This window comes from Ochotona princeps, chromosome 24 (assembly GCF_030435755.1).
Source record: "Ochotona princeps isolate mOchPri1 chromosome 24, mOchPri1.hap1, whole genome shotgun sequence".
NCBI lineage: Eukaryota > Metazoa > Chordata > Mammalia > Lagomorpha > Ochotonidae > Ochotona > Ochotona princeps.
In genome coordinates, this window is record NC_080855.1 from 28,352,013 (window position 1) to 28,371,569 (window position 19,557).

Consider the following 19,557-nt stretch of genomic DNA (forward strand, 5'->3'; position numbering starts at 1 on the left):
CTTCTGCAGTTCTGTATCCCTTCTCTCGGACTCCATCCAGCGATCTCCTCTCTCTCTCTCCGAGTCGCTGTTGGTAGCCTGAATCCCACTTCACTGTTGGTAGCATACATCCCAGCTCAAATAATGGGCGTTGCTGCTCATTTGTGGCGCTCCCTCAGAATGCGGGTCCTTGAGGATAAGGACCCCATCCATCACACTCCCCTGAGTGTCCCCCACTGCCAGACAGGGAGGCACAAAGCAGTGACTTTCATCATCAGTGGCATGCTGAGTCATGGGCTGGGGAACATGGGTTGGTTCGATGTCGTTTGAAAAGGCAAAGAGACAGATGTCCTGTTTGCTCATTCATTCCTCTAACACCTGTAATTAGAGGGCTGGGCCAACCCAGAGCCAGGAGCCAGGAACTCCATCCAGATCTCGCAGGGACCCCAGGACTTGAGCCATTCCCTGCTGCCTCCCAGGCTGTGCACTGAAGGACCCAGCTCCTCTGATGTGGGACATGAGGCCCCATAAGATTGGCCCTAGACGAAAAATACAAAGGGCAGCGCGGAGACTGGCCATGGCCAAGTACCTTTCCTCCTTGGAGGGGGGGTCAGCGCAGTGGCATGCCTGCTTGGTGAACACCCGGGGCAGAACTCAGGAGAGGTGACCAGACCCACACTGCCCACTGAGCCCAGCCCACATGGGAGGTCAGGCCCTTACCAATCTTTGCTCCTGGCTCCCAGGAGCTCGTGTGAGCAGCTTTGTTTTTTTTTTTTTTTTTTTTTTTTTAAAGATTTATTTTATTTCCATTACAAAGTCAGACATACTGAGAGGAGGAGAGACAGAGAGGAAGTGGAGCCGCCGGGATTAGAACCAGCAGCCATATGGGATCAAGGCGAGGACCTTAGCCACCAGGCCACGCTGCCAAGCCCATAGCAGCTTTGTTTTTGTTGGGGAGAACTTTGGTGTGACCAACTCTCTCTTTTCCGTTTTCCCACCTTGCGTGTCTGGGCCTGGGGTGGGGGCTCAGTCCGGGAGCAGTGGCCTCCTGCGATTTTGATCCCAAGGTAGAAGGATCCGGCGCTTGCATTCTGGATCTCACTGCGGAGGTTTGCATTCCGGGCCTTGCTGTCCTCAGCGCCGCCTGGTGTGTCTGAGCCCCGTGTCTGTCTGTCCGTCTGCCTCTCTTCCTTGGACACCTGGTTCCTGTGTGCATGTCAGATGCCCCATGCTGCCCCCGCCACAAGACTCAGTTTCTGAGATGACCCTCACACCACCCACCCCCAAGGGCTACTCCACCCTAGTCTTAGGAATATCAATTCTAGTCACGTAGGAACGTGGGGCTCCCCATCTGAGTACCCTGGGCAGAGTGCAAGCAGTATCGTCACCACCACCTCCCAATATCAAGCCACCCCCTCACAGAGGCACCTGCGGTTGGATTTGTATGTTAAGCAAGTCCTGAGTGCCAGAAATGAAGGAGAGGGACTAGGGGGCCGTGCCTTTGACCTTGTGCCAGGAGAGGGGTTTCCTCGCCCAGGAGCCATTTCCTGCTCTGCTTTTCCTGACGCATTGACGCATTACCAGGGAGCTGGATGAGAAGCGGGGACTCAAACGGCACCCTTGAGATGCTCCTGTTGCTTAACCTTCCAGTGGCAGCTCCCCCATCCCCAGTTCTCGCTAATACAGACCCTGGGAGGCTCAAGTGCTTGGATTCCTGCTGCTTCCTGAGAGACCTGGAATGCTTCCCTGGGGGCAGCCCTAGCCCAGAACTTGACCTTGCAGGCAGCTGGGGAATAAGCCAGCCAATGGAAACACTTCTGTACCTCTCAAATTCATTGGGAAAAAAAAAACCCTACAGTGTACAGGAGGCTGTGTGCCATTCACAGATGCCACTCTGACTTTTTCTAAGGGACTTGAGTTTCCACAGCCTTTGCTTTCTGAGGTAGCCCCCAAGAAAAACAAGGGACAGCCATGGGTGTCATCTTGCTGTGTCACCCCCAAAGATTTGCTGGAACCTTCTCTCCTACAGGGTCACGAGGAACCTCTTGCTTCTCCCTAGCATGGATGCTATTTCCAAGCCCCTCCGGGTGCCTAGGGTGAGGGTACTGGGCCCCTTCCTCAGTTGGCTGCCATTCAGATGCCAGGCCGGACACCCTGAGAATGCCAGCTTTGTTAGCCTGAGCAGTGGGCGTCGTCTGGCTCAGACAGAGATGCTCTGTGCTCTCTGGGCACCAGGCATCCCTGCGTGGGGTGGGGAGGTGGGGGGCAAACTCGGGGCAGGGCAGCGGGAGGCACAGCCCAACCCTCCACCGAGGAGGCTAGTCCGAGGGCATTGGGGCAGGGTGGCCTGAGGCAGGGCAGCCTGCCTGTTCTTTCATCTGCAGCTTGGGCCCCGGGGTCCACCACACAGAGCCTGGCTACACCCAGGATGAGTTCACACAGCTCGCAGGCTGGCAAGGACAGGAGCTGCCTAGGAAGAGGGGGTTGACAGGGAATGGGTGCCCACTGCCAGCCTAGCAGGGACCAGCCAGGAGTGGGCACCAGGCCCTGCACCCGATTCCCAGACCTCATCTCTTGCCCTGAACTCTTCCGGCCCGGCCGGACAATGACGCCTGCTTTCTCTCTTTCTCTTTCCCTCTCTCTCCCACTCTCTTTCTTCCTCCGGTTTCCACTTTGTCCCCTGTCCCTTGTGCCCTGTCCCCTGACCCCTGCCCTTTGTCCTGTCATGGGCGGAGCAGACCCAGACACAGTTGGAACATGCGCGCATTGGGGAGCTGGAGCGGAGCCTGCTGCTGGAGAAGGCTCAGGCCGAGCGGCTGCTCAGGGAGTTAGCGGACAACAGGGTAACGCACCCACCTGCCCGCCCACCACTGCCTGGGACCCCTCAACGCACCCCTCCAGCTTCTCTGTCCCCTCAACGCCCCCTCCAGCTCTCTCCATCTGCGGCCACTGGCCTCCTGTCTGTTCTTTGCACCCCTTCTGGGAGAGAAGCTCAGACTTAAGGCACTAGGGGCCAAGGTCAAGTGAGACTTCTGGGAGAGTGGGCGGGGGGCGTGAAGGTCAGTTTTCTCTGGGGCTTTGTCCTCAAGTTCATGGCCCCAATTGTTGAGAATGCCCTGTGTTCACCCCATTGCCCTGGTGTGGCAACAGAGGCTGAGGGAGCGATCAGATTTGGGGGGAATAGGGGTGGCCCCAGGGGATAGGATGCATGGTGGGCCCACACCCTGCAGCAGGCTGTTGGAATAAAAACACATTGCAGAGCCACCAGGAAGGGTACAGTTGAGTTTGAAGGCATGGTCTGAGCATCCAGGCCCTATGGGGCTCTGTACACACAACGTCCATGCTCTAAACAGGCACGCCATGCAGCGTGCATGTTCACACAGCAGGCACCTGGCACTGCACACGGCCACACGGCTGGGCCTGCACACACACACACACATACACACACTGTGTACTGCACACAGCCACATGGCTGTGCTGTCACACACACACACACCATACACTGCACACAGCTAGGCCCTCACACACACACACACAAACACCTTGCACAGCCACACGGCTGGAACTGCACAAACATACACCGTGCATTGCACACGGCCACATAGTTGGGTGGCCACTCTCCTGGCGGGGAAACTGACCAGGCAATGACATAATTGGTGGAAACAACATGAACTATGCAGGGTCAGTTACTGCTTGGTGACCATGGTGCATGCATGCAAGGACCTGCGGTCAAGGTCTGTTGGTACACCCTACCCTTGGCCCAATGCCTGCATGTACTGGGGCAGCACGCAGTATGTGTGTGTGCGTGCTGGCTATGTGCTGAAACTGACCCATCCCCTCCAAGGGGGGTAGGCCCTCCCAGCACACAGACATCTCAGCCTCAGTTTACCCAGGTTCACCAACATCAGAAACAGGTGGGCCGAAGGACGGAGCTGTGGCCCCGGTGCCTTCGCCTGGCAGATGGGTCCCGGACAGGAGACCGGTGGACCACCCCCTTCAGTCAGCCCCACCACGAGCTAGTGTGTTCTGCTGGGGATTTTTTTTTTATAGCAGAATTATGCAAAATTCATTCCATTGCCTCTGCTGCTTAAAAAAGAAACACACACACACACACACACACACAACACAGCATTTGGTTTTTTTCACCAGAAAGAAATGCTAGATGAGAACTACTCTGCCCCTGAGTGGCGGCTCACTGGTCAGTGTGTAGTACCCACAGAAGCCCCTAAATGCGTGTAGTGTTTGTATGTTGTAGGATTCAGGTCTGCTGTAATACTCGCTTAACGAAAGCAAGAACCTCCAAGAGATGTTGTCTATTAACCCCCATTTTGTCCCAACCCACCTGGGGCACGGGGGACATTGGTCAGTCACAGGGGCAACCCACCAGCCAGTCAGCCAGGAGGGGCGAGAGTGTCTGAGGACCGGTGGCCAAGGTGCCCCCTTCCCTCCCGTGACCTCCCCCATCACCATCACCTCCCCGCCCCCACCCCTGCTGCCCACTGACCTCTGGCCCTCCCCCCTTCCTCCCCCGCCCTCCTCCTACAGCTGACCACGGTGGCCGAGAAGTCGCGGGTGCTGCAGCTGGAAGAGGAGTTGAACCTGCGGCGAGGCGAGATCCAGGAACTCCAGCAATGCCTGCTGCAGTCGGGCCCTCCACCGCCGGACCATCCCGAGGCCGCCGAGACACAGAGGCTGCTGCGGGAGCGGCTGCTGTCGGCCAGCCAGGAGCAGCAGCAGCGCGAGAGCGGGGCGCTGCGGGACAAGTACGAGAAAGCCCTGAAGGCCTACCAGGCGGAGGTGGAGAAGCTGCGGGCCGCCAACGACAAGTACGCGCAGGAAGTGGCCGACCTCAAGGCCAAGGTGCAGCAGGCCACCAGCGAGAACATGGGCCTCATGGACAACTGGAAGTCCAAGCTGGACTCGCTGGCATCCGACCACCAGAAGTCCCTGGAGGACCTCAAGGCCACCTTGCACTCAGGCCCCGGCGCCCAGCAGAAGGAGATCGGAGAGCTGAAGGCCGTGATGGAAGGCATCAAAATGGAGCACCAGCTGGAGCTGGGCAACCTGCAGGCCAAGCACGACCTGGAGACGGCCGTGCACGTGAAGGAGAAGGAGAGCCTGCGGCAGCAGCTGCGGGAAGCACAGGCCGAGCTGGCGGGGCTGCGGCAGCACTGGCGGGCGCAGCTGGAGGCGCAGGCCGGCCAGCAGCGGCTGGAGTTGCAGGAGGCGCAGGAGCAGAGGCGGCGCGCCGAGCTGCGCGTGCAGGAGCTCGAGCGCCTGGACGCCGAGTACCGGGACCAGGCGCAGGCCATCGAGTTCCTCAAGGAGCAGATCTCGCTGGCCGAAAAGAAGATGCTGGACCACGAGCGGCTGCAGCGGGCCGAGGCGCAGAGCCGGCAGGAGGCCGAGCGGCTGCGCGAGAAGCTGCTGGTGGCTGAGAACAGACTGCAGGCTGCCGAGGCCCTGTGCTCCGAGCAGCACGCGCATGTAGGCAGCCGTTCCTTTTGCCGGGGTGGGGGTGGCTGGAGGACTCAGTGTCCCCCCCCATCCCTCCCCTCCCCCAGGAGCATGCCCATGGGAGGCCAGAGGCACCTGGGGTCGCAAGAGAAGCCCGTTGTCCCCGTGAGAAGGGGCAGTGAGTGGATGACTGACCCAAGGGTGGGAGTAGTCTGTGCAGACCTGGTGTGGGGGCATGGGCTCCTGCAGCCCAGCCCGCTAGCTCACCCAGGCTCAACTTCTGGGCCTCCCTGGGCATTGATCCCGTCCTTCCCATTACCCCCCACCCACCCAGCACCCAGGACCTCGGGGCTGGCCCAGGGAGCCAAAGTGCTGAGTAGGGGAGACAGGATGCCCCCCTTCCCACTTCACTGATCCTGATGAGGCTTAGTCACAATGGAATGGCCCAGAATATGGGAGGAGAGGTTGAGAGTCTGCTTCCTCACCTCCCCCTACTCCATCCCCTCCATGTCAGATGCCGATGGCTGGCTGCACTTCCAGAAACCTCGCCAGCATCTGTTCTCCTATGCCCTCAGCTGACCACATCCCTAGCCCCTCCAGGGATAGCAGTGTGGGACCGGACAGGGTCCACTGTGACCTCCTATTTCCCAGATGGACAAGTTGAGGCTCCCCACTGTCCTGTGGGGGAGGTGTCTACCACCCCCAGTGCCTCCGGGGAGCAAGAGGAGTGGGGCTGCCAGGGTCCCTGAAGAGAGGCTGGAGAAGTGCCCCCCAGCCCTCATCCCGGCAGGAGAAGGAGCTGACTCAGGGAGGCCCTTCTCATGGTTTTTTACGCACATTGGGGTCTCCAGTGGGACCTGTGTATCTTCCCTAGATTTTGAGGTTGGGGGTCCAGGAACAACTAGGTTTTAAAGCCTACGGGAGTACCCTGTGTACCCCATCTTCCTACAGTGTGTAGGTAGGGATGGTGAGACCCAAAGGCTTCCTTAGTCATCCTAACTGACCGAGCCTCATCAGGGCCAGAGGTGTGAGAGGCGAGTGTGAGGTCCCAGACCCCGGCTAGAAGCCGCCGCTGTCCGGCTGACTGTTTGTGGCTTCATTTATTTATTTGTTTGTTTTCATCACTCTTCTCCCCCTGGTTTCTGGGTTTTTCGCTGAGATGAAGTGGGGCAATACTGACGTCCCTGCTACAGTCGGCCATGGTCTGCCATGCACACACTACCCTCAGGGGGTGCGGGAAATATATGTGTTCAAGGAGGGGAAACTGAGGCTGGAAGTCCTCATATCCGGGAGGTGCTGAGAACTGCTGCCTGTTTCTAGAAGATTCCAGATGGGACCCTGTGTTGAGACTCTGAGTCACCCCCCTTCCACACACACACTCCTTTGAGTAGGGGTGAGGCATGCGAGCTGCAGGTGGCTGGGCAGGGCCGTGGCCGGGGTGAGTGAGTGTGGAGGGGCAGGCCACCCCCTGATAGGGGCTCTTCTTGCAGATGATTGAGTCGAACGACCTCACAGAGGAGCAGATGCGGGTTAAGGAGACGGTGCAGGGTGAGTAGCTGCTGGGCTGCTTCTAGCAGGTGCCCATCTAGGTGTAGTGTGTATCTTGTACCCACCTCTGCCTGAGACTGGGCTGTGTACGCAGGGCTGGGAGCTCCTCCTCCTCCAGGTGAGGAAGGCGCCGCTGACTTCCTTGAGCGCTGAGAGCGCATGTCCTCTGGTTTCAGCTTCATTTCTTTTTTTTTTTTTTTAAGATTTATTTATTTTATTACAAAGTCAGATATACAGAGAAGAGGAGAGACAGAGAGGAAGATCTTCCGTCCGACGATTCACTCCCCAAGTGAGCCGCAACAGCCGGTGCGCGCCAATCCGAAGCTGGGAATCTGGAACCTCCTCCAGGTCTCCCACGCGGGTGTAGGGTCCCAAAGCTTTGGGCCGTCCTCAACTGCTTTCCCAGACCACAAGCAGGGAGCTGGATGGGAAGTGGAGCTGCTGGGATTAGAACCGGCACCGCCCATATGGGATCCCTGTGCGTTCAAGTTGAGGACTTTAGCCGCTAGGCCAAGCCTCCGGGCCCCAGCTTCATTTCTCAAGCTGGATGCAGGAGCAAGGCATTGCCTGGTCCCCAGGCTCCCCCTGCTGATAGCACAGCGTCGGCCACTTTGTACCCTTCCCAGAAATGTCTTGCAATAAAACGCAGACAAGCCAGGAAATGGTAGAAATGGGCACGCACTGCCAACCCCTAAAGTGATACCTCTTTAAGAGTGTGCCTTGAGGGCCCAGCGTGATAGCCTAGTTGCTAAATCCGCTGGTTTGTGTCTCTGCTGGCTGCTCCACTTCCCATCCAGCTCCCTGTTTGTGACCTGGGAAAGCAGTAGAGGACAGCCCAAAGCCTTGGGACCCTGCACCTACATGGGAGGCCCGTTGCAGCTACATGTGGCGTGAGCAACAGATGGAAGATCTCTCGCTCCTCTCTGTAAATCCGAGTTTCTAATTTAAAACAAAATCTTTTTAAAAAAAGTGTGCCTTGAAAACCCTCCTGCATCTAGAATGTTCTTTGGGGTGAAAATGCCATTGCGTGTAAAGTCAGTTTCCTGCTGACCATAGCAGGTTGTGATAACTGGTGCTTACAGGAGGGTTAGCGTGTTACACTCCCACACTGGACCCCTGTTCACTTTGAACTCCCGACTGAGAGACCCTGACCTCCAGACACGGTAATTGATGAGGCATCTGATTGCCCTCCGTAGAGGTGTCGGCTGAGCTGGCTTCAGCTCCACGTGCTCTCGCTGTGACGGAAACAAGGATGTAATTCTCCATCTCTCTGTCTAGCCGTGTCCTTTGCCTGTGTTTTCTGCCTGGGTTATCGGTCTTGTCATTGGTTTCTAGAAGCTCTTTCTGTATGACACTGCAAACTTTTCCTTCATGGCTGATCTGTCTTTTGGCTATTTTTTTCAAAACAATTTTTTTGTGCTACTTGTCTTTTCATTCTGTTTTTCCATGAACTAAAAAAAAAGTGTGTGTGTTTTCATTCACTTGAGAGGCAGATTGACAGAAATCTTCCATTGTGTCCACAGGCTCACTCCCCAGCCCCTTACTCCAGCAACCCCTCCCCTGTTTCATTTATCCAGATCAGGAGTCAGGTGGCCCAAGACCGCCTGGGCCATCCACTTCCATCTGCTTCCTCAAAGCGGGTGCCTGGGAGGGGGGGCTGTTGGGAAGAACCACCCAAACCCAGGGGACCAAGCTTGGCCCCAACCATGTGTGGAATCCTGCAGGTGCCTGGGGCAGGGGGGCTGTCCTTCACCCACTGGTCCCTGACCATGGATGACTCTTTCTCTTCCCTGTCCCCTCTCCCCTCCCCAGACCTGCAGGACAAATTAAACAAGAGGGACAAAGAGGTGACCGCCTTGACATCCCAGACCGAGACGCTCAAGGCCCAAGTAAGTGGTAAGTCTCCTGCCCACTGGGCAGATGTGGGCGGGGTCCGGAAGGAGGGTGGGCGGGGTCCATCAGGCGGGAGAGGGCCAGCCCCTGGTACCCTGTCCCTTCCCCCAGTGCATCTAGGGGAGGAAAGCCAGTTCCTCTGTGCCACCCTTGCACCTGCACAGCCTGGCATGCCCCCCCCAGTCCCAGCCAGGCGAGCCCAGGGCCTGGTCCCTCACCTAGGCTATAGCTCAGAGTGAGATACACAGAGCACAGCACCTGGGGATAGGTGGGTGGGGGCTAGAGTTGGCTTCTTCCCAGCTGTGAGAGTGGGGGAGTGGCTCTTTTTTTTTTTTTTAAAGATTTATTTTATTTTATTACAAAGTCAGATATACAGAGAGGAGGAGAGACAGAGAGGAAGATCTTCCGTCCGATGATTCACTCCCCAAGTGAGCCGCAACGGGCCGGTGCGCGCCGATCCGATGCCTGGAACCAGGAACCTCTTCCGGGTCTCCGACGCAGGTGCAGGGTCCCAAAGCTTTGGGCCGTCCTCGACTGCTTTCCCAGGCCACAAGCAGCGAGCTGGATGGGAAGTGGAGCTGCCGGGATTAGAACTGGCGCCCATATGGGATCCCTGTGCGTTCAAGGCGAGGACTTTAGCCGCTAGGCCACGCCACCGGGCCCGGGGAGTGGCTCTTAACCCCTCTTCTGTCTCCATCTGTCATGTAACCTAATGCCCCCCCCCCCCCCCGCGGTGCTCAGGTGACCTCAGGCCCAGCATGGTCAAGGTGAAGGCTGTGGTCTAACATGTGCAGGAGCTAACAGACACACTATGTCCTCCAGCGCCGGGACATGCCCGCCCCCAGCCTGCTGGACATCGGGGCTCCAGCCACCTTGTGGTGCCACCCTCCAGGGGTCCCTGATTGCCTGAGATATCATTCCAGAGGTCCCCATACCCCAAGACCTCTGATGTGGGGTGTCCTCAGCGCCATCCCTGCCTTCTCTCTCTACTCAGCACTCGAGAGCAAGTGCAAGTCAGGAGAGAAGAAGATGGAGGCGCTGCTGAAGGAGAGGCGGCGGCTGGAGGCCGAGCTGGAGGCTGTGTCCCGGAAGACGCACGATGCCTCAGGCCAGCTGGTCCTCATCAGCCAGGAGCTGCTCAAGAAAGAGCGGTGAGTGGGTTGGGCTGCGCGGCGTTCTCCCAAAGGCCCTTAACACCGTGATGATGGATACGAAGGGCAGGCTTAGAGACAGATCGGTCTTCCATCAGCTGCTTCACTCCCCACATGGCTGGTCTGAAGCTTCTTCTGGGCCTTCCGTGTAGGTGCAGGGTCCCAAGAAGTTGGGTCATCCTCCACTGCTTTCCAAAAGTGCATTAGCAGGGAGGTGGATAGGAAGTGGAGCAGCCAGGAACTCGAACTGGAGCTCCAATTTGGAGTGCTGGCATCACGGGTGGCGATTTCATCTGTATCCTAAAGCCAGCCCAAGTGTGGATGAGGCTTTTTTAAACTTTTTTCTTATTTTTGTTTGAAAGTCAGAGAGACACAGAGAGATCTTGCACCTGCTGGTACACTCCCCCACATGCTTGCAGCAGCCACGGTGGAGCCAGGCTGAAGCCGGAAGCCTGGAGCTCCGTCCAGGCCTCCAGTGTGGGTGGCAGGGAGCTAGTGCCAGAGCCCTCACCTGCTGCTCCTCAAGTGTGCGTTGGCAGAAAGCTGGGCTGGAAGCAGAGGAGCTGGGATCGAGCCAGGCACAGGCTGTGGGTCTCCCAAGCGGAAACTCAAGTGCTGTGCCAATGGCCCACCTCCCGCAAACAGTTTATTTAGGACCCCTGGGAAGCTTTATAATATCAGGCTAGGGGTCAGTGCCTCCCCCTGCAATTCTAGCATCCTAGAAGGGCTCTGAAGGGAGCCCCGGTTGCCCCCACTTCTGATCCAGCTCCCTGCTAACACACCTGGGAAAGCAACAGAGGATGACCGAAGTGCTTGGGCCCCTGCACCCACATGGGAGACCCAGAAGAAGCTCCTGGCACCCAGCTTTGGACCAGCCCAATTCTGGCCATTGCAGCTATTTGGGGAGTAAACCAACAGATGGAAGATAACCTCTCTCTCTCTGTATATTTGCCTTTCAAATAAAAAGTAAATTCATCTTTTAAAAAGAGAGTGAAAAGACCAGGCTAGCAATCGAGGTTGTGAGAGACACTGTTGAATACCTGTCATTCCAGGCTACCCTCAAGCTTCACTCCCCACCCCCCCGACCCCACCTTCCCAACCCTCTGCCACAGCTGGGAAGCACCGTCTCTTCCAGGGGGAACCAGCCATCTGGGTCTCCCCACCTAGTCCCTGTGATCCACGGGCCCCCTGTGTACTCCTCCCCCACAGTGGATGTGCCATAAAATCAAATGTTTCTGTGCTAGCGCTGCTCTAACTTCAGCACTTCCCTGCCAAACAGGGCCCTGCCCAGGAAGGAGCCAGACAGACACAGGAAGGCAGCCCCGCCCTGGGCAGATGCACCTGCTACAGTCCCAGGAGCCTCCAAGCTGTCTTCTCTACCACACCCTCTGCCATCCCATGGGGGAGGGATTTCATAGAGTCAGTCAACAGAGACAGAAAGATCTAGCATCTGCTGGTTCACTCCCCCAGGTGGCCAGGAGCCAGGAACTTCTTCCAGGCCTCCTACATGGCTGCAGGGGCCCAAACACCTAGGCACTAAAAGTGCATCAGCAGGGCCCAGAGGCGTGGCCTAGCGGCTTAAGTCCTTGCCTTGAACGGCCCGGGATCCCATATGGGTGCCGGTTCTAATCCCAGCAGCTCCACTTCCCATCCAGCTCCCTGCTTGTGGCCTGGGAAAGCAGTCGAGGACGGCCCAATGCATTGGGACCCTGCACCCGCGTGGGAGACCTGGAAGAGGTTTCTGGTTCCCAGCATTGGATCGGCGCGCACCGGCCCGTTGCGGCTCACTTGGGGAGTGAATCATCGGACGGAAGATCTTCCTCTCTGTCTCTCCTCCTCTCTGTATATCTGACTTTGTAATAAAAATAAATCTTTAAAAAAAAAAAAGTGCATCAGCAGGGAGATGGTTGGGAAGTGGAGCAGCCAAGACTCAAACTGGTGCCCCTATGGGATGCTGGCGCTGTGCCTTACAGGCCAGTAGCTTTACCTGCTATGCCACTACACCAGCCCCATCTTTCTATAAATATATTCTCTTTGCAAACATGCCAGGAAATGCCAGCTATCTGTGCCCAGATCCCGCCCGCTCCTGGGCTGCGGGGCAGTGCCTTCCACCTTGCACGGTATGCAATGCCTACCTACCGCCATGGCACCTGGCCCGTGATGCTGGGGAGCCGGCCTGACCGCAACCCCTCCCTGGCCTTCTGCAGGAGCCTGAATGAGCTGCGGGTGCTGCTGCTGGAAGCCAACCGCCACTCACCAGGGCCAGAGCGGGACCTGAGCCGAGAGGTTCATAAGGCCGAATGGCGAGTCAAGGAGCAAAAGCTCAAAGAGGACATCCGAGGCTTGCGCGAGAAGCTCACCGGGCTGGTACGTGGGGACAGGGACAGACAAGCTGCCCAGACCTGTGAGCTCCCGGGACCTGCGCCCCGGGGGCAGCCAGAGTCTAGGGCACAGGTTCTGACTGTGGTGCACGAGGATTTGGGGAGGTTGAGAAGGGGCTGCATCCTCCCCCAGGGGAGGCTTTGGGGACAGGAGGTGGTAACCAGGCCCTACGTGTCTCCTGCCTGTGTGGAGTCGCCACCCCAACCCTCAGCACATGGGCGTCTGTGCACACGCTCTCCCTCTGCTCCCAGGACAAGGAGCGGTCGCTGGCGGACCAGAGGCGCTATTCGCTCATCGACCCGTCCTCGGCGCCCGAGCTCCTGCGACTACAGCGCCAGCTGATGAGCACGGAGGACGCGCTGCGGGAGGCGCTCGACCAAGTGCAACAGGTGGAGAAGCTTGTGGAGGCCACGCGAGGCGGCGTGGACAAGGCCCAGGTGAGCTCGGGCAGAGCAGGTGCATCTGTCCCCGCCCCAGCTGTGGCCGCGATGGGGTGGAGGCTTGGCAGGGTGACAGCCCCATCTGGTGGGCGAGCTGGGAACCGCTGCTGAGCCACTCTGTGCCTCTTGCAGACCCTGGGCCCTGGCAGCTCGGCCAACGGCATCCACCAGCAGGACAAGGCCCACAAGCAGGAGGTGAGGGCGCCCCAAACCACGGAGATCCCCACCCCCAGAACAGAAACCAAGTGAGGGGCAGTACAAGGCAGGGTCTACCAGGAATTGGTCAGATCCCTGCTTGCAGAAGAATGTGTGCCTGTGAGGAAGTTTCTAGGAACACACACACACACACACACACACACACACACATGCATGATGAGAACACCAGTAGCCTCTTTCTGCCCAGAGAAGGGTGACAATCAAGATGAATGCTTTAAAATGACATGTTTCCAGAACTTTCCTAATTGTGTGTGTGTGTGTGTGTGATTGGGGACTTCGTAAAGTACCAGCGAACTGTGGAGCTGAAAACTGAGTTGAGGGGCAGGCGCTCAGCCCTAGGGTTGAGACCTGGGCAGCCCAGGCAGGGGCTCCCGAGTCTTCACTGCGTCCCCACCTCCCCGGTGCAGGCAGGCCCTGGGCAGCCACAGCCATGGCTCAGCTCGTTGGGTTCCTGAGACCCAGGTGGTGTCCTGACTCCCAGTCTCAGCCTTGTGCCACCTCTGGCTGTTGGAGCTATTTCAAGAGTGAACCAACAGATGAGGGAGCTCTCTCTTTCTCCCCTTCGTCTTCAACTAAATGGATAAACTCATTAAAAAAAAAAAAAGTTTAGGGGCTGTTGCTGTGGTATAGCAAGTTAAGCCTCCTCCTAAGGTACCAGTACCATATGTGGGCGCTGGTTTGAGTCCCAGCTGCTCCACTTCCGATCCAGCTCCCTGTTGCTGCACTTGGGAAAGCAGCAGAAGATGGTCGCAATACTTGGGCCCCTGCCACCCACAAGGGAGACCAGACGAAACACCTGACTCCTGGCTTTGAAGTGGCCCAGCTCCGGCTGTTGCAGCCATTTGGGGAGTGATCCAGTGGATGGAAGGTTCTCTCTAGTTCTCCCTTCCCTCTCCATAACTCTGCCTTTCAAATAAATAAGATACTTTTTTGTAAAAAAAAAAAAAAAAAAAGTGCGATTTAGTGCAAAAAAAAGTTGAAATCCAGTCAGTTTCTTCATCATATATAGGTTTCTATGACCTTTTAGAATACCCTCTGTATGCACAGATTTTTACAGTTTTGCTTGAAAATTTGTATTTTATCCCCCCTTTAAAAAGATTTATTTATTTTTACTCGAAAGGCAGAATTCCAGAGAGAAGGAGAAAGAGAAATTGCATTCTCTGGCTCACTCCCCAAAGGGCCGCACCAGCCCGAGCTGGGTCAGCCTGAAGCCAGGAACCAGGAGCTTCATCCGGATTTCCCTCGTGTGCTTTCCCAGACCACAGGCAGGGACTTGGATGGGAAGTGGAGCAGCCGGGACACGAACCTGCGCCCAGATGGTATGCCAGTGCCACAGGTGGAGGCTTAGCCTACTGCACCTCAGTGCTGGCCCCCGGTCCATTTTCCCATAACCTGCTTGGAAGCACCCTCTCTCCTATTGACACCCACAGTTGACCTCTTTATCAGAGAATCCAACACCTGCGGACCCGCTGGGAAGCCTCTTCCCAGAATGAAAGCCCTGGCTTGCTGTCCCCAGGCAGACAGGCAGAGAGAGAGAGAGGCACGCGTGTGGAGCTTCGTGGCCCTGGGTTCCCACCTGAGGCCGAGCCAGGCCGGGCTCTGCCTTCTCATCCCATGGACCACACTGTGAACAAGGGTCCCCCTCCCCCTACAGTCTCCCGCTTGGCCAAGCATTGGGGTTTTCCTGCTCTTTTGTGAGCGACCCTACTGCTGGGAGTGGCCCCCGGCTGTGCCCGAAGGAGACCACGCTGTTGGCCTTGAGTTTAACATCTGGAAGTACCGGCACAGGTGTACCTGTGAGGCACCTGGACACAGGGACGAGCCTGGTGGTGTGTCCCCACTCAGGGACATCCGGTAAGCTGGCCCTCGGAATCTGGAACTTGCTGATGATGCCCCTGTGCAAATGACAAATGTCATTGCACAAACACACACCGTGTATGGTATGTGTTTACATCTTTAACGTAGAGAAAAATTCAGACTTATATAAAAAAGTGTTAAGAACAGCATCTAGAACATCGTGTTTCACCTTCTGCCCCACAGTACATTGTTGGCCCACGGCTCTGTTCCATTTCCCTTGTTTCTTGTCTCCCATGTGGAGGGCTGTGTGTGCCCGGGAGGGCACCTGACAGCTCATAGCAGAGGAATTGAAGGACGGCTTATGTTGGTCTGAAAATATTTAGAGATCGTTTACATAAGAAATCCTTGCAGAGCTAATAGAAACGCATAGTGCATTTCAGAATTTTTTTTCCACACCAAAATATCATTTTGAAAAGATTTTTATGAACTTGATGCAAGAAAGTGCTCCCCCTGCTGGTCTACTCAGCAAATGTCTGCAGTGGCCCGGGGCTGGGCCAGGGTGGGCTGGGAGCCAGGGCACTCCCCGACATCTCCCCCATGCCAGGGATGCAGGGGCAGGGAGAGAGGCATGAGCCCCATCCCCGCAGGCCTCACAGCTGCTTCCCAGGGACTATAGCAGCAGGAGGCTGGAGACGGGAGCCACAGCTGGGTCTCAAACCCAGGCACTGTGACAATGGGGTGTGAATGTCCTAACCTCTGTCTTAATGGGTTTTTGTTCCATTGCTCCGTGAACTTGTTGAAAGCTGTATAGTGCTGCACTTGTGTTAAATTTCTGAGAGTGACCGCATCTCAGGGCCTGAAATGCTCTATGCCCAGCTTCCACAGGAGGGGTATGGTTCTGCGCATGCCTGGCAGGTGCAGCCACAACACAGGTCAAAACACAAGAGATTCCCACATCTGGGGTCGGTCTTGCCGCCGGCGCCGGCAAGGTCATGGCTCTCCAAGGGTACCCCGTGTCCATCGGCCTGGCCTCAGCAGTCCCCTGGAGCAGATTCCACGTGTGGTCTCCACACTGCCACCGCGGTGTCTATGTGTGTGCCACAGGGATGACCGTGGGTCTGTGAGAGACCCGTTTCTCACCTGGCAGGCCCCGCCCTCGTGTCCCCTTTGCCGTATCTGTGTTTTGGGGTATTTTTAGCCACAAAATATTTGAAACCAGAGCATTTTCTGTCTTTCCTGCACTTCACACAGCTGCCCTGGTGATGTTGCCTTCCACGGGCCTAAGGAACTCCAGAAGGTGCGCTGGCTTACTGGCGTCACTTATGGGGGGGGCACCTGGTGGCTTGTACCCTGCCCTGTCCTCTCCCCCAATCCTCACAATATCCCAAGCCCCTCACTGCCCAGGCACCACCTACCAAAGGTGAGAAGCACCAGGCAACCAGAGCCTGGCCCACAACCATTTTTGGGGAGTTCTCCACTGCCGCTGAGGCCAGCACCCCTTTAGCAAGGACAGTGTCTGGCAAGGACGGAACCCGGCATGGGACTTATGGCAGGGGTGAGGGGGCAGCCCTCCGGCCCAGGAAGTTCTAGAAAGCCACTTCTTCCAGCCATGATTTAAACAATACAGGAGTTCCCAGAAATGCTTGAGGAAGAAGTGAGGTGCGAACCTGCTCCCTTCTCTTTCTCCCAACTCTCTCTCTCTCTCTCTCACACACACACACACACACACACACACACACACTGTTCCCATGTGTGGGACTACCAAGCCTGTCGGGGAGGGGAGGGTCCAGGAAGGCCAATGCCATGGCACATGCCAAACCCATTTTGCAGGTGGGAACATTGAGGCTTGGGTCCTCCAGTTTCCATTTCTGGGTGCTCCAAGCTCTTGGGGACCCCACTCCACCACCCCTTCCCACCAGCAGCTCACCCACCCACCCACCCCAGACACAGCAGGCTCCCCACACACACACACCCGCCCCAGGACCTTGGCATGTGCTGTCTGCGCCTCCTTGTCCCTCCACGCCTTGGAGACTCTTGGTGACTCGGCCCCTGCTCTTTCTAGGACAAGCACTGACCCTGGGAGAACACCGCCGAGCGGCCCTGTCCACAGCAAGCCCACCCAGGCTGCCCAGCGGCGCCTCCTCCAGGCAGAAGCCAGGACTGTCTCCGGGGACATCAGACAGTGTACCATGAGCATCCTTGCCGCCTGTGGACACAACGCTGCCTGTCCACCATGGACTGCCTGCTGGACCAGGACAGCAGCACAGCCCCAGCCTGTCCCAGAGCCGGCAGCTTGAACATCCCCAGAAGCTTGCGGAGTTTGCGTGTGTCGGGAGCGCTGAGAAGGGCCAGCTCCTGCGGGGCCTGAGCGGGGACCCCTGGTTCTCCAGCCGCTTCCTGCCCGAGGCTCCATGCCCCCATCCTGAGCTTTCTTCAGTGAGGCCCCCAGGCTCAGGGTGTTGGGGGACAGTGACCTTCTTCCTGTCCCTCAACACCAGCACCTCCGAACTGCTGACCAGAGGGTGGTCACCAAGGCCCGGAGTCACAGTGTTACGCAAGTTTTGGGAACCCCCTCCCTTAAGCCCTACCCCCAACTTGATGATCCCTGGCCAAGGCAGGCCCAGCTGAGGTGGCCCCACCCTGGGTGGATCAGATGGCTCCAAACTATGACCCCAACATACACACTACAGTGACACATTCATAGGGACCAGGGGTGGATGTGCAGCCACCATGAACCGCGCGGGAGACACCTGCCAGCATCTCAGTGCTAATGGTTCACCAGGGCCCTTGCAACTCTTTTCAAGCATTGGTCCTCACTATCCCCGAGCCAGGGGGCAACCTATAGGGCCTGGAAGCATGGCCCAGCCTGAGAAATCAAACTGCCTACCCCGGCATCCTGAGGGCACTCCTGGAACCGCGGCTACTTCCACCTTAGGCCTGAGAGGGCGTGTGGGGGACCCCGACTGCGCCCTCCGCAGTCCCCTTCATCAGGTGTGCCCAGGCGAGGCGCCTCACGCTGCCACATGCCCCACGCAGCCCACTGGCTTATCGGTAGTTGTCGCTTGCAGTGTTACTAACAGCAACCTAGAAACGATGCTCGTTGGCCTAACCCAGCCGAGCCCTGTGGCTTCTGTCTGCAAAGTCAGGAGGCAATTTTTACAGCCGAAGTCCACCCACCACGGGCAGATGGCAGGTGTACACTGCTTCCCCGGGTCAGCTCGGCCTCGCTCCCTCTGAGCCCCTCCCCCAGTCCCTCCCTCCTACACAGTGGAATTGTTGAAGTGTGGCGAGTCCATTTCGGGACAATAAAGCTTGTGACTGAGGCAGGATTCCTGAATTCCTAGCTTCTCTTCCCGCCCCCCAGGGAAGTTGCCACCCAGCGCAGAGGCGGCTCTCAGCTGTCCCCTAACCCCTGTATGGGTGTGAATGTCCTATGAAGGTCTCCCAGGGCAGAATGGGCCAGAGCTGCCTGGCTTTGCCCTTGAATCCGGGCTAAATGAGAGCCTAGGCGTGGAGAAGGGTCATCTGATGACCCCCAAGGAGCAAGGCCAGGCCTGCACCCTGTGCCCTCATCTGCCCAGGGTTGTTGACACACAGCAAAAACAAGTGCCCCCTTGGAGGAGAGTGCTTCCCGTTGGAGAGTGAGTTCCACTTCTGTCCTCCCAAGTTCTCTCCAGAGCAGGTGCAAGGCACCTGCTTCTACACGTGGCAGGTGGAGGCTCTGCGGAGAGATGGACCAGGGGGCCGTGGGCCCTAAATAGGACCCTGTAGGAGCCGCATCCTGGAGGAGGTAGTGCAGATGGCCCAGGGGCTGTTAAGGGGCTGTTGTTCCTGGAAGCAGAACTGGCAGGTGTGGCCACCCCCGCCTGCCCTCCTCCCTCCCCCAGGTCGGCTGCGGCATCTGCCCTCTCAGTGGATGAAGATCCACATGGTGATGGCGAGGGGCCCTGGGTGCCGGGTCGCAGTCAGGTGAAGGTCACCAGCTGTGGTGACCCCAGAGGGAAAGGGGTTGGGGGGGAAGAAGCTGATCACCCGGGTTGATGAGCCCGTGCTGAGATGTGCAGCTGTTGAAGGGTAAGGCGGAGTTTGCACATTTTAAAAGTACAGGAAGACAAGGCGTGGGAGAGGGGCAGAGGAGAGCACAGGAGGAGGGATTCCCCAACTCTGCTCCCCGAGGGGTAGCTCAGTCATCCCCGACCCACCCCCCTCATCCCTCTCGCCCTTCCCGCAGCATCTTAAGCAGAGCCATGGAGGGCGTGGACAGCACTTCCTCCGGACAGCCCACCATCCGGTGTTCTAACGGTGTCCACACATGGGACTCTCTCCTCTATGACCCGTGGCCCCCAGCACCGGGTTGGCCCAGTCACCTGTACAATGAAGGCCATGGCCAAGGGTGCTGGGGACATGGGAGAGGAGGAGAGCCAGATGCCAGCTCACACATGCCCACAGGAGGATGGGTGAACAGTGCCTCCCTGGTCACAGTCACTTCGTGCAGGTGTGGCGCAGTGTGGACAGCCATGAAGAGGAGGGGGCTGGGGAGGAAGGCCTCATTGTCACCACCAGCCTGGGGACAGGCTGGAACACAAGGCCGGCTGACTGTCACCCGAGGACCCCGAGGCACAAGGCCAGGCCTGCACCCTGAGCCTTCATCTGCCCCGGGCTTGGTGTCCAGGAGGCTCAGGGTAGAAGGCGGG

The 19,557-nt window shown here is 57.6% G+C and overlaps 1 protein-coding gene across 3 annotated transcripts in view; it reads left to right on the forward strand.

The window, feature by feature from the left end:
• Window positions 1–18,012, forward strand: part of CLIP2 (CAP-Gly domain containing linker protein 2) — a 57,491-nt gene extending 39,479 nt beyond the window's left edge. Inside the window, exons 9-17 of one of the 3 annotated variants that reach the window (XM_058680858.1) lie at window positions 2,718–2,822; window positions 4,525–5,466; window positions 6,927–6,984; window positions 8,797–8,880; window positions 9,872–10,028; window positions 12,236–12,395; window positions 12,662–12,847; window positions 12,983–13,045; window positions 16,926–18,012. In XM_058680858.1, coding sequence (XP_058536841.1) covers window positions 2,718–2,822; window positions 4,525–5,466; window positions 6,927–6,984; window positions 8,797–8,880; window positions 9,872–10,028; window positions 12,236–12,395; window positions 12,662–12,847; window positions 12,983–13,045; window positions 16,926–16,937 — 1,767 coding nt within the window. In that variant the 3' untranslated portion in view covers window positions 16,938–18,012. The remainder of the gene's footprint in view (window positions 1–2,717; window positions 2,823–4,524; window positions 5,467–6,926; window positions 6,985–8,796; window positions 8,881–9,871; window positions 10,029–12,235; window positions 12,396–12,661; window positions 12,848–12,982; window positions 13,046–16,925) is intronic. The other 2 variants (XM_058680859.1, XM_058680860.1) reach the window with 2 other exon arrangements.
• Window positions 18,013–19,557: the final 1,545 nt, after the last annotated feature.